The following is a 12994-nucleotide window of genomic DNA, read 5'->3' as shown; positions in this document are numbered from 1 at the left end:
TGCTTCCCTCTTCCATTTGTCAAGGGCCTTGTGATTAGACCGTGCTCACCCAATAATCCAGGGCATCTCAAGATTATTAACTTCATCACATCTTCAAAATCTATTTTACCAGGTGAGGTAACATTCACGGGTTCCAGAATTCGGGTGTGGACATCTTTGGGGACCATTATTCTCCAACCACAGGCTCTTTGGATCCTCTCGCCTACTGTTCTCATTTTCCAAATGGGCAGCCCCAGAAGGGGAGAAAAGAGACTTGCCTAGGGTCACCCAGTAAGTTAGTGGCAGTGCCAAGGTATATCCCCATGCTCCCCAGCTTACAATTCCACTTGTAAATCCACTTAAAGAGAAAAGGACTGACAGCAATCATTTTTCCAGACTTTGCCAGAGCCCAGAAATCTGTCTCCTGAGACAAACTCACTTCTCATGACACCTGGCTGGAAAGAGCAGGGAGTGTCCTCAGGGGCTCCCGTCATGGACAGGGACCAAATGAAATGTCTGTTCAGTGAGTTTGGAGACTATTGGGTGCTCTGCCTTGTTCCAGTTTAGGAGTTTCATACATTTTTAATATATTTTATTGATTGTGCTATTACAGTTGTCCCATTCCCCCCCCTTTATTCCCCTCTTCCCTGTACACCCTCTCCCACCCATATCCCCCCCTTTAGTTCAAGTCCATGGGTTGCACATATAAGTTCTTTGGCTTCTACATTTCCTCAACTATTCTTAACCTCCCCCTGTCTATTTTCTACCTACCATTTATGCTACTTATTCTCTGTTCCTTTTCTCCCTCTCTCCCCCTTCCACTCCCCCACCGATAACCCTCCATATGTTCTCCATTTCTGTGATTCTGTTCCTGTTCTAATTGTTTTCTTAGTTTGTTTTTGTTTTTTGTTTTTTAGATTCGGTTGTTAATAGCTATGAGTTTGTTGCCATTTTACTGTTCATATTTTTTATCTTCTTTTTCTTAGATAAGTCCCTTTAACAGTTCATATCATAAGGGTTGGGTGATAATGAACTCCTTTAACTTGACCTTATCTGGGAAGCACTTTATCTGTCCTTCTATTATAAATGATAGCTTTGCCAGATAGAGTAATCTCTCATGTGGGTCCTTGCCTTTCATGACTTTTAATACTTCTTTCCAGCCCCTTCTTGCCTGTAAGATTTCTTTTGAGAAATCAGCTGATAGTCTGATTGGAACTCCTTTTAAGGTAACTGCCTCCTTTTCTCTTGCTGATTTTAAGATTCTCTCCTTCTTTAATCTTGGGTAATGTAATTATGATGTGCCTTAGTGTGTTCCTCCTTAGGTCCAAATTCTTTGGGACTCTCTGAGCTTCCTGGACTTCCTGAAAGTCTATTTCCTTTGCCAGACTGGGGAAGTTCTCCTTCATTATTTTTTCAAATATGTTTTCCACATCTTGCTCTTCCTCTTCTCCTTCTGGCACCCCTATGATTTGGATATTGGAATGCTTATAGATGTCCTGGAGGTTCCTAAGCCTCTCCTCATTTTTTTTAATTATTTTTTCTTCATTCTGTTCTGGTGGCATGTTTATTTCTTCCTTCTGCTCCAAACTGTTGATTTGAGTCCTGGTTTCCTTCCCATCACTGTTGTTCCCTGTAGATTTTTCTTTATTTCACGTAATGCAACCTTCATTGCTGCCTGGGTCTTTTTTATGCTGTTGAAGTACCCAGTGAGTTCCTGGAGCATCCTGATAACCTGTGTTTTGAACTATGCATCTGATAGGTTGGCTATCTCTTCTTTCTTAGTTATATTTTTTCGGGAGCTTTGATCTGTTCTTTCATTTGGGCCATTTTTTTTTTTTGCCTCGGCACGCCTGTTACGTAGTAAGGGGAGGGGCCTTAGGTGTTCACCAGGGCAGGCCAACCACATACCTGTGTTGTGATTCTGTATGTGGGGGAATGGTCTGAGAGGGAACAGTGCCACTTGTTTAGCTCTCTGCCGGTTTTCAGTCACTTCCCCGACCACCCACAATCAAATTGGACCCTTCTGGTGCTGATTCCCAGGTGAGTGGGTTTGTGTACATTCTAGGACCTTGTGGGTCTCCCTAATGAACTCTCCTGTGAGGCTGGGAGTTTCTCCTGCTGCTGCCTCAACCCCCACAAGTGTTTTCAGTCAGAGGCTTTAAGGCTTTATTTCCCTGAACTGGAATCCTGGGTTGCACGGTCTGTCTCACTCCCCAGTTTTTCCTCCTGGTTTATCCGCACGCAAATGTGGGACTACCCTGTCCACCAGACGCTGCCTCACCCAGTTCTCCAGCTGTTGCCCTACTGCGAGTCCTCGCCAGCTGGTTGCCTGTCTCCAGCACTCTTACTGATCTGGATGAATATTTCTTCTTAACTCCTTGGTTGTCAGACTTCCATACAGTTCAATTTTCTGGTATTTCTGGTTGTTTTTTGTTTTTAAATTTGTTGTTGTCCTTCTTTTGGTTGTGTGAGGAGGCACAGTGTGTCTACCTATGCTCCATCTTGGCCAGAAGTCCTCTTTCGAGTTTCAAACATTTTTTAAAATCTATAGATTAAGTTGCAATTCAAACTGCTTCATTGGATTTCTGGCTTCCTGTTCAAAAACAAACAACCAACATCAGATCACTCTGAGATAGAGCAAAGACTACTCTAACAGGTTCGAATTCCTTCTGGCCTCACATATGCATGGGCTCTTTCCAATTGGGGGATTCTGGCTTTGTTCATGTTGGAACAGGTCTACAAACTTAACCTGTTCAAAAGGGGAAAAGGCAGGAAATTCGGGAGAGCAAATCAATAGCCAGCTATTGATTATTATTGATTGGATTTAACCAAAGACATAGTTGTCTCCTAAACTCCTTGGAGGGGGGGAGGGTTTCTTACCTTCATTTCAAACAAATAACCACGTGTCTGATCATTTCCTTAGTGGAGACCTAGAGAGGATGATAGATGGAGGAGACATGGGGATATGTCACATTTTTGAGACTGACCCAAATGATGACAGCAAGGCCAGGGGTCTGGATCAATCACAAGCCCAAACCATAGGTTGGATTATCAGTGACCTCAAAGGGTGAGATCAATCAATCAATCAATCAATCAATAAAATAATGGCACATGGAGTCTGCCACAGTTAGGGAGAGAGAAAGGATTAAGCACTTCTGTGAGTAGTCAGCCCAAGATGAAGCTGACTGCTCACATGCCATTGTTTTGTTATTTTGGCAGAGAGAGGCCAGAGTTTTTTTTATTTTCCCCTTTCCAGCTTGCAGCTATTTTTGTAAGAGTCTTCACCATGAGCACATCTAATGAGAAAGGGTCTCCACCAGATGTCTAGCAAAGGTGGTTGGTGAGCTGGGAAAAAGAAAGTCAGAGATAAGCCTGGCCCACAGGTATGCCCTAGGTGGGTAGCTCTTCTCTCAGGTAAAGCTCACCTCCATTTGCCTGAGCCCAGAGACAAACCTGGGAGCTCTTCATCCACAAGCACAGAGATTTTGTTTCAATTCTGAGACCGGAACTCAGGCCAGAGGTAAGGGCCTCCAGAAAGTGGCCGGAACATGCTCCCCAGTTACAGGGAAGCAAGGGAGGCTCAAGAGGCCAGGGATTTGCTTCTGCCGGGGGTGTGTCACCAGCTCAGATCCAGGTACAGCCAGGCAGACTGGAAGCCACACAGATCAAGTTTCCGGGCATAGCTGGTAAGGCAGCAGGGCCATGAAGGAAGGGGAGATACAGGAAGAACACAGGTTGGCCATTCATTCCATTCCTATTGATCATCTACCTATTATGTGCTGGGCACCTGCCCTCAAGGAATTGATCTCCTGAGCAGGGAATACTGACAGGTAAAGAGATGACTAGGGAGATAAATCAAAGTTTTGTGGAAGGACAGTGAGAGAGCATAATATGCAAAGCCTGGGGGACAGGGATCATGGACAAGGCACAGTTCAGGGACTACACAGAGATCCAGGGAACGAAAGCATAGGTGTCAAAAAGGAGTGTCCAAAATGACCTGTGAGAGACAGGTGCCAAAGGACAAAGGGCCATGTCCCCACGCTGAGGGGTGTAAACAGCTAAAGTCCTCCAAGTTCCTTCCTCTGATCTCCACGTGTCTAGGAAGATACTTCCCAAGCCAAGGGCTGACTTAGTTGGCCAATGGCTTCTGATTGGAGATTCCTGGCACATAGAATCAGTTTGTGCCTGCATTTGTATTTTCCAAAGGCCAGGAGGTTGAGTGTGTTTGGGGCCGTGAGGTCCCTGGGGACCCTAAAACAGGTCAATGGAAACCACCTAGGCTGAGAACAGGGGAGAGGAGGAGAGTCTCTTACTAATGCAACTTAGCATTCAGTGAGACCTACACTCACAGGCTTTGCAGGAGCAATGGGTTGGCAAAGGCTTGGGACAGAGTCAAAAACTATATTTCTAACACATTTCAGTTGTAAATTGACCATAAAACTTGGGACAATTTAGTCCATTCCTCTGAGCCTAAGTTTCCTCCTCTACAAAAGACAAGGGGGTGGGAAATGGACAGAAAATCTCTTTGGTGCATCCCAACACTAATAGTCTATGAGTCTATGTTGAGAAGGGTGTCAGGTCTCTGAGCAAATATTTGATTGGCTGCTTAGAAATCTCTGTTTCCCATGTATATGATGAACATGATGGTGCTTAGTTTTCAGAGTTATTATGACATCAGATGCATTAAGGTATATACTTTCTATCTTTTCTTCTTTTCCTCTTTCTTCCTATAAAACATTATCCTTGACCTTGTTCAGATCACCCGTTTGGATTAAAAATAAGATGACAACTATGAACTTTCCCCCTCAGAAAACAATGCACATGGTTACATACATAGACATAAAATTGCACACAACTTGAGGAGGGTCGTGGAGCCCCAGAGCCTGTCTGAGGGCCCCAAGGGGTACACAGATGCTGGGAGAGCTGCCCTGGCACCGAAAGTATTCACTCTCCTCCAGGAGAACCTGCCACAGCACCACAGGAGCAGCCAGGTTGCTTCTCCTAGCATGACGTAGTGACTCTGCCATATTCCCACTTACAGGAGGGAGGGAAAGGACAGGCAGGATTTGACCAATTCGGAGTTTTTACTCACATGATTTTTTAAACTGTTGGCACCAGCTGCAGTTTGTGCATTAGTGAGTCCTCACAGATGGCAAAATGAATGAATGAGCAGAAACTGGACATGAACAGAGAACCTGGGAGCTGTGGTTTCACAAAATTATCTCATGCATGTGGTGAGTTGGAGGGCTGAGAAGACCAGCAGATGGAGAAAGTTAAGTGCATCCTCACTTTGCAAACATCCCTGTGACCTGGTTCCTAAGGAATGAAACACCACTGAGCCCACGGCATCAGGAAATGCACGCAGGAAGTCCCCTGGCTGCTGCTGAGCCCTAGGCTTGAACCATTGTTGACATCTCACTCATTTCTGACCAGAACCACAACGATGCCTTTCGTTTTTGTTTTTGGTTTGTTTGGGTTTTTTTTTGGTTTTTTTTTAAACCCTCTTGGTAATGGCTGTAAGTGATGCCTTGGGATAGGGAATTTGGAGTCCAGCTCCTTGAATCTTCTCTCCACACCATGACTCTAAGGAAATGGCTCACTTGCCTAATATCACAATTATGGGCCATTTGTCTTTAGTGTAATTCAAACGTCATGGCTTCCTTTCAAATGGAATTACACCCAAATTAAAGAGGCCCAGCACCAAGTGATTGCCGGGCAACAGACAATATCCAGCTCAACCCACCTTAGAGCACACTCAGCTCACCCCAGCATCCAGGGCACACTCCCTGGATACACAGCTTCCATCCCTACCTGCTCCTGGTCCACCACCCAGCCTACATCCCCAGGACATCTGGTGCAGACCTGACCCCTGCCCAGTACCACTAGAGGGGCTCTGAGGTTATCATGGCAGCCCAAAGCCTCCAAGTCCTTTTGGAAACTCTCCCTGTGATTCCAGAGACCTCATTCTGCCTGCTCCTGGGCAAATGACACTCAGTGGAGCCATCAGGTGGTCACAGGCAACAGAAGTCCAACGTGAAGTTGAAGTAGAGGGTATGAATTATACAGAGATAGTGGGTCATGAAACTCTGCCCAGGTGAGAGAGAAGACGGCAGGTGACCCAAACAGCCACCTCTCAGTGACTAAGAGCACACATAGGATTATTCTGACCTGGGTGCAAACATCTCCTCTGAGCCTGTTTCCTCACCTGTAGGATGGGGATAACAATGGTATCTCCACCACAGTTATTGTTCTAGGGTCTAAATTAGATAAGGCACGGCACATGGCAGGCACACATGTTTGCTTTATTATTAAAGAGAGGTGAGCATCTCCCTACCTATGACTTGATGAGAATGAATCCATTAGCAGTTGGCCCCCCTCCAACCCCCAACAGCAGAAAGAAGCTGGTCCCTCATCACTGCCCATTGTGGGAGCAGCCCTCAAGTTGTCTCATCACCTTGACTTCAAGGCAAGAGCTCCACTGGGCTGTAGGACCAAAAGCTGGTGAGGGACACAGTGGGGATGGAAGTGGCCTGACACTGACCAGCAGTGGAAGGAAACCAGCCTGCCTCACCAACTGTGGGCACTCTGCCACCCCTCTGGTGTGACCAGGGGCATTTGGGGCTGGCAGGTGAACAGGGAGGGGTGGTCAACCATCTCACAGCCCCTCTTCTCCCCAGGTGTCACCAGCCATACCTCAGTCAGCAGTTCAGTACTTGCAGGATTCTCTGAGGTGTTTCCAGAAGGATCTACAATAAACTCAGGGCTCAGCCTCTTAAACACCATCTCCCAGCTGCTCTTACCACCACACCCACAGTGATCCTGGCCCTCTGCCCCCCTTCCTCTTCACACTCAGTCCCTCCCAAGGGACCTGGGGTGCTGAGCTCCAGGTCAGTGGGAGCCAGTGCTGCTGCTTCTGAGCTTCCCACACACTGAGGCAGGTGGAGAATGCCCACTGGCTGCCTGGGAGCCTCCTGTGCCTTCCACCCCACATTCCAGCTTCTGAGCAGTGGGCAGCAGGGCAAATGGTGGCTTCCTTACCCAGGGATGTGACAGCCACCATCACTATCAGTGGCACCTGAATGTCCTGCTGCTAGATGACATGGGACAGCAGGGTGAGAGTTCTACCAAAGTCCCCGGTGGTTGTACCCAGTCACCATGCAGCACCCCTTGACAGCTGGCAGTGTGTGAGCAGTCACCAGCCAGAGGGACAAGGCACTATGGCCACCTTCAGGGACCAGAGTCACAGAAAGTAAGAGCCCTCTCATACAAGCCAGAGGTGCAGACACCAAACTCAGGGAGATTGCCACATAAAATGTGGCACACCCAGCTAAAGGTGGATTTCAGGTACACAACAAATCATTTTTAAATGTAAATATGGGACATAGAGTAAAATTTATTTGTTGTGTATGCAAAATTTAAATATAACTCGGGCATCCTGTGTTTGTTATCATTGTTTATTTTTTGTTGTTTGCTTGTTTTGCTACACCTGGCAAAGCTACATTCAGGTAAAGAATCTAGGAAACTCTGCCAGGTGTGCTCAAGGGAGTCATGAACCCCGGCCCTGCTCCCGCCCCCGCTCCCGCCCCCAGGAATAGAGGCCCGCCTTCCATGGTAGGCATTTTGGAGCCCACCTGAGGCCCTACCAGGTGGACAAGTGAGGAAACCCTGAGAGGCTCTGGCTTCAACAAGCCACCTGAAGACACAGTGATAGCGGAGAAACACACTTAAGTTAAACAATTCTTTATTAGTTGGCTTGTCTTCCTGCCTGGGGCAGGACCCAAACCACATCTCCCCACCTGCAGGGCCTGGCCTGGTCCATCCAGACAGGACCTAGAAGTCACAGCCATCCACCCAGTCGCTGAGGTCCTGGCCCTGGCAGTGGTGCCTCCAGGCCTCCCTGAGGATGCAGAGTAGGGAGAGGAGAGGCCAGTCAGCTGCAGCCTTCAGTCCCTGCTCAGACAAGCGCAGGAAGGAGGCTGGTGCTCTAACCAGAAGTGAGGAGAACAAAGGGGTTAGCGAGGAAAAGGGAGAAAGGGAAACTGTGTCACCTAGCAGAAATTAGAAAGGAACAGAATACCCCTTAACAATAGTTGTCTACATAGCCTCCTTATTTTCCCAGTGGGGTGACAGAGTAATGTGCTCCAGTTCATGCAGGGGTCAGTGCAAAGACTTGGAGTCCTGGGGCCCAGTCTGATGCTCTTTTCCTACATCACTCTGCCTCTATGGACATCATGCCCCCTTTACACTACAAATCACTCTGGCACATCCATCTCCCACTCCCCTGCCTCCACCCCCGCCCCCCGCAGCCCTGGGAGGTAGATGGGGCAGATACTATGTTCCCTGTGTTCCACATGAAAAACTGAGACTGAGATACAAATTTACTTGCCCAAGGGTGACAGCTAGTGAACAACAGAGCTGAACCCACACCCAGTCCTCCTGGGTCTTTCAACTGTCGGTGACTATCATTTACAGACTCAGGGCTGTAACTTGTTCCAGCATCATGCTGGCATCATGAGGAAGATGAGCAAGATCCTGGGGTTGTGGGGTTCCTTGGTCCCAGTTTCCAAGGGTTCCAAATTTGATAACTAATGCTATCCCTCATAGCAATGTCAAAGGGCCCAATGACCAAGAGTGTCCCTAAGGGACCACTATTGCCATGTCAAACCAGTGTGGTCTACTGGGTTCCTGTCTCTTCCTTTAAACTGTGAGCCCCTTGTGGGCAAGCTCTTGGGTCTCAGCCATCTCCAAAGCCCAACACCCAGTACAGAGCAGTCCTCCCTGTAGGCACGTGGGGGGTGGGGGGTAAGCTGCATGGTTCCCACCTTCTGGGACCACTTCCTATCAGCCTTGGACACCTCAGAGGGGGCATCCGTGACATGAGTACACTACAGTGTGCAAATGAGAGTTGTTCTTAGATTTATCCAAAAGGCCCAGTGTCATCCATCCCAGGGTGGCATCCTCAAGGCCTCAAGCCCTTGCATTCCTGTTGAGACAGGTTCACGCTTCCTGACCTGATACACATGTGCCACGTCCTGCCTTGCCTGCCTTGCTCCACATCCAGCTCCTAGGGCTTCAACTGCTCTCAACCCTCATGTCTCCAAAGCTGTGGCCACTGTGGAGGCCCATCTCAGGTCTTCTCTGTGTTCACAGCCATGTTCACCTCCTACTCTCCTTCCCTGAGCACGGAGCCCCTGTCCCTAGGCCTCCCCACAGCCCCTCATTCCCAGCCCTTCTGCTGTCCATGCCCTGGGAAACTGTCCTCGTCCCGACCCCTCAGTGCTCACCTAGGCTCCTGCAAAGGCTCCTCCACTGGTCTCCCTGCCTCTAGTCCCTCCCAGGACATCTCCTGCCTTCTGGTCACTTCACCAGCCTTGTCACTGTCCCATCTGTCTGTGGATCTGGTGGCACCAGCCACCTGGAGTGCCTTACCATCCCCACATGCTGCCCTTGGTGGTCTCACTTCCAGAGATGAGAGTAAAGGAGGCTACAGCCTCTAAATGCAACTCCCACCAGAAGAGCCTGGGGGGCTATGGGGCCACCGCCTGGAGGACCCTCTGTGAACCAGAGGTCTAGTCTGGTGCCTTATTGGTGTGTATCCCAGTGTGCTGCCAGGGAGGAGGGCTACCCATCATGTGGGAAAGGTGAAGGCTGACAGGGTGAGGCTCTGGAGAGCCCACCCTGCTTCCAGTAGGGGATTTAGTACTTCATCTATTGTGCACCATGGCTTTACATAAAAGTTAGCTAGACGAAAGATGCCACAGATCAAAACCAAACAAAAAGGGTTTGCTAGATGCAGATTGAGTGGGCCTGGAGGCAGACACCCCACAGAGCCGAAGCCTGGGAGAGCACGGCCTGGCACCACAACGCCCAGTGAGGGGCTTATCCTCTCTGAAACTCCAGGTGTCATCTGTAAACTCTTCAGGGGTAGAAATTCCTGCCACTGGAAAGTGTGTGGATGAGACTGTGAAGCCACGGAATGGTGCCTGGGATAGAGCAGGCACTCAGAAAAGGTGAGTTCCCTCTCCTGTCCCCAAGACCTGGCCACCTCCCCTTGGGGGCTCCAGCTCAGTTACTCACCAGCTGCTCAGACCCTGGGTCTCTTGACATATCTTCATGGCACAGACGACACTGTCCTTGAGATTGGAATCTAATAAGTCTGCAGTGTGAGGCAGAGAAACACATTGAGGGAGCAGGGTCAGAGCTGGTCATACATGAAGAATCTGTCTGTGAGTCTTTTTCTCCCCCTGACACACACACACACACACACACACACACACCCTTCCATCCTAAGCCCAGCCCTGTCTCCTGACCCTTCTGGAAACACAAGTCTCACTCTATCACTTTTGTCTGTTACCAGAAGCAATTCCCACTCCTTTCACTTAGGTTTCAGAACAGCCTCCCACCTGGGACCCAAATCTAATTCATGGAGCATCCACCCTCATCATTTGCCTCATCCCGTTCTCCTTGGTAAGACCAGCAGGATGTAAGGAAGTCCCCACCCAGAGATAAAGGCAAGAGGAGCAAACAAAAAGGGAAAGAAGCAAAGGCTGGTGCAGAGGCCTGGCCCCAGTTAGCCCCAGGCTCAGGCCCAGCCTACCGGTGCAGTACATGTGGCACCGATTTGGGCCTTTTCTGTCGATATTTCTGCACCACGTCCGGCTGCTAATCTGGAAGATGCCGTTGTTGGTACTTCCATCAGGTTCATGGTCCACAAGTTCTGTATCAAAGCCACTTGTGTAATAAGCTAGACAGATCCCTGCATAGGGTGGAGACACAGGCCTGTGGGTCACATGATCAAGGCCAACCAAGCCCAGCTCGCAGTGCAGGTCCCACCCGTTAGCTCCTTTGAGCCTCAACACCTGCTTCGAGAGGTCAGCGCACATGCCCTCCCTTGTATTTGACAGGCCAATCCACTGAGGCCCCGAGGGACAAACTGACTTACTCAGGGTTACAGACAGCTGCCAAACAGCAAGAGTCAAGCCTGGACCTCGGGCCTCCTGCTCCTGGGCCCCGTAATCCTCCCATTGTCTCACTATTCTGCACTTAGTGAAACCCCAAAAAATGTCTGGAATGAATGACAACTAAATCTCCCCAGGCAAGATCGGGAATATGCAGGTGGGACCTGCAGCGGGGGGGGCCTAGAATGAGGGCAAAATGGGTCCACATGTGGCTGTACCTCTCAGCCTCCCCACACTGCTTGGACAGTTCTGTAGTGCTGGGTTACTCAGTTCGCCCTAAGCATCCACGGGAATGCCTGACCATCATGCCAAGATACAGATTAGGGGACTAAACTGTTCTGTTCCTTTGAATCCTGACGTTAGCTGTTGAGGGAATGAAGGGCAATTCTGATTTGGCTGCCTGATGCCTGCTGCTATATATTCCATCAGTGCTGGGTGTTCCCTGCCTGTGACCTCCCATCACCCTTGTTCACAGATGAGAACTGAGACTCAGAAAGCTCCTGAGGCCACACCCCTTGAGTGGGAGGCAGGGGGACAGGAGGAAGAGGAAATAGGTAATGAGAGGGGGCAGGGCCAACCAGGAAGAGGGGTACTCACAGTCAGCCAGGCTGTAGCCCTCATATCCCTCCAGGCCCAAAGTCTGCAGCACTCTGAACAGCTCACAGCGACTGTAGACCTTGGCTTGGCCAGGGGCAAGCAGACAGCTTATCAGAGAGGCAAAGGCCAGCCACAGGACCCCAGATGGGCACAGTTGCTGCCTGGCTTCCATGCAGGTGGCCCAGGTGGAGCCCCCACCACACTGGCTCACAGCTGGGCTTCGGGATGGCAGGCAGCTCAGCAGTCCTGGTCGTCCTTTTGGGAAGTCCACCCCTTAGGAGGATGGGAAACACCTGCAAAAGGGGAGGAGGATCCAACCCTGCCATTCAGCCCCCTGCAGCCCTGATGGAGCCTCGGCCACACCCCAAGATCCAGGAGCGGGTTCCCTGAGGCCGCGGCTCTCCATCCCATCCTGCTCTATCCCCCAAAAGCTGAGGGAAGAGGCAGGGACATGGGGGAGAAGATGAACACACCTTGAGCTCCACACTACATGCCAGGCATTACTGAATCCTGAAGCCCACGATCTCATAACTAGTAAGGGGCAAAGCTTGGGTGGAGACCAAAATTTATGTGAATCCAAAGACCTCCTGGGGAATGGGCACAAGCGGACATTCCCAGAGGGGATCAGCCGAGCGTTGTCATTGGTGTGAAACAGTCTCTAATCCCAATTGCATAGGAAATTCTCTTCCACCAGGAAGCCTCCCTCTCCTCGCCTGACTGAAAGGAGATTCCCCCAAACACTGTCCCCTGTAGCCCTCTGGTGGAGACTCTTCTTTCTCCCTCCCACACAGGTCCCCCAGGCGGCACTGTAACTCTTTCCACACCCACTGCACCTGCTAAACCCTCACCTTGCAAAGCCCCTCCTGCCTTGAAGCTCAGCCCATGTGGTTTTCCCTCCAGGCCTGTCCTCTCTGGCTCTGGAGGCCAGTCCCCAATATCACCAAGGACATTTGCATCTAGTTATGACCTCCTTCTCCACTCTGACTCACCCAGCCCCTCCCATGGCCTTATCACCCCTGCATTCATCATCACCCCAGTATTCCCCAGCTCTGCCACCTTCCAGTCTCTCCCTGACCACCACTTCTGCCAAACCTTTCCATGTCCCTTGTGAACTCCACTGAAGCACACTCACCCTCCACCTTCATAAGGTCAAAAAGCAAAACAGTGGTACAACCTCAAGAAAAAATTTCCATGCAAACATGTGACCTCCACCTGCTAGAACTGCTAGTCATCAGGATGGAGAAGAGGGTTATAGATTTGGTTTAGCTATAAGACCTAAATTTGAAGCCTGCCTCTATGATTTATGACATCTCTGACTTTGGACACTTCCCAAGCCTCATTTTTATCATCCATAAAGTGAGGACACTAATAACATCAGCCTCATGGGGGTGCTGAAAAAAATGAATGAAAAAGAAAGACACACAGAGAACTTGGCTCTTTGCACTAAAAATAGGTTCATT

The 12994-nt window shown here is 49.6% G+C and overlaps 1 protein-coding gene across 1 annotated transcript; it reads right to left on the bottom strand.

Moving 5' to 3' along the window:
• Positions 1-7809: 7809 nt before the first annotated feature.
• On the bottom strand, positions 7810-12679 carry LOC123816842 (sperm acrosome membrane-associated protein 3-like). The gene is made up of 5 exons (XM_045836053.1): positions 12667-12679; positions 11535-11807; positions 10577-10735; positions 10057-10135; positions 7810-7876 (listed from the first exon to the last, which is right to left on the bottom strand). The coding sequence occupies exons 1-5, from the start codon at positions 12677-12679 to the stop codon at positions 7810-7812; spliced, it is 591 nt and encodes a 196-aa protein (XP_045692009.1).
• Positions 12680-12994: the final 315 nt, after the last annotated feature.

This window comes from Phyllostomus hastatus, unplaced genomic scaffold (assembly GCF_019186645.2).
Source record: "Phyllostomus hastatus isolate PE091 unplaced genomic scaffold, TTU_PhHast_1.1 phas_contig_210, whole genome shotgun sequence".
Classification (NCBI taxonomy): Eukaryota; Metazoa; Chordata; class Mammalia; order Chiroptera; family Phyllostomidae; genus Phyllostomus; species Phyllostomus hastatus.
This window is presented reverse-complemented; position numbering and strand designations above follow the sequence as displayed.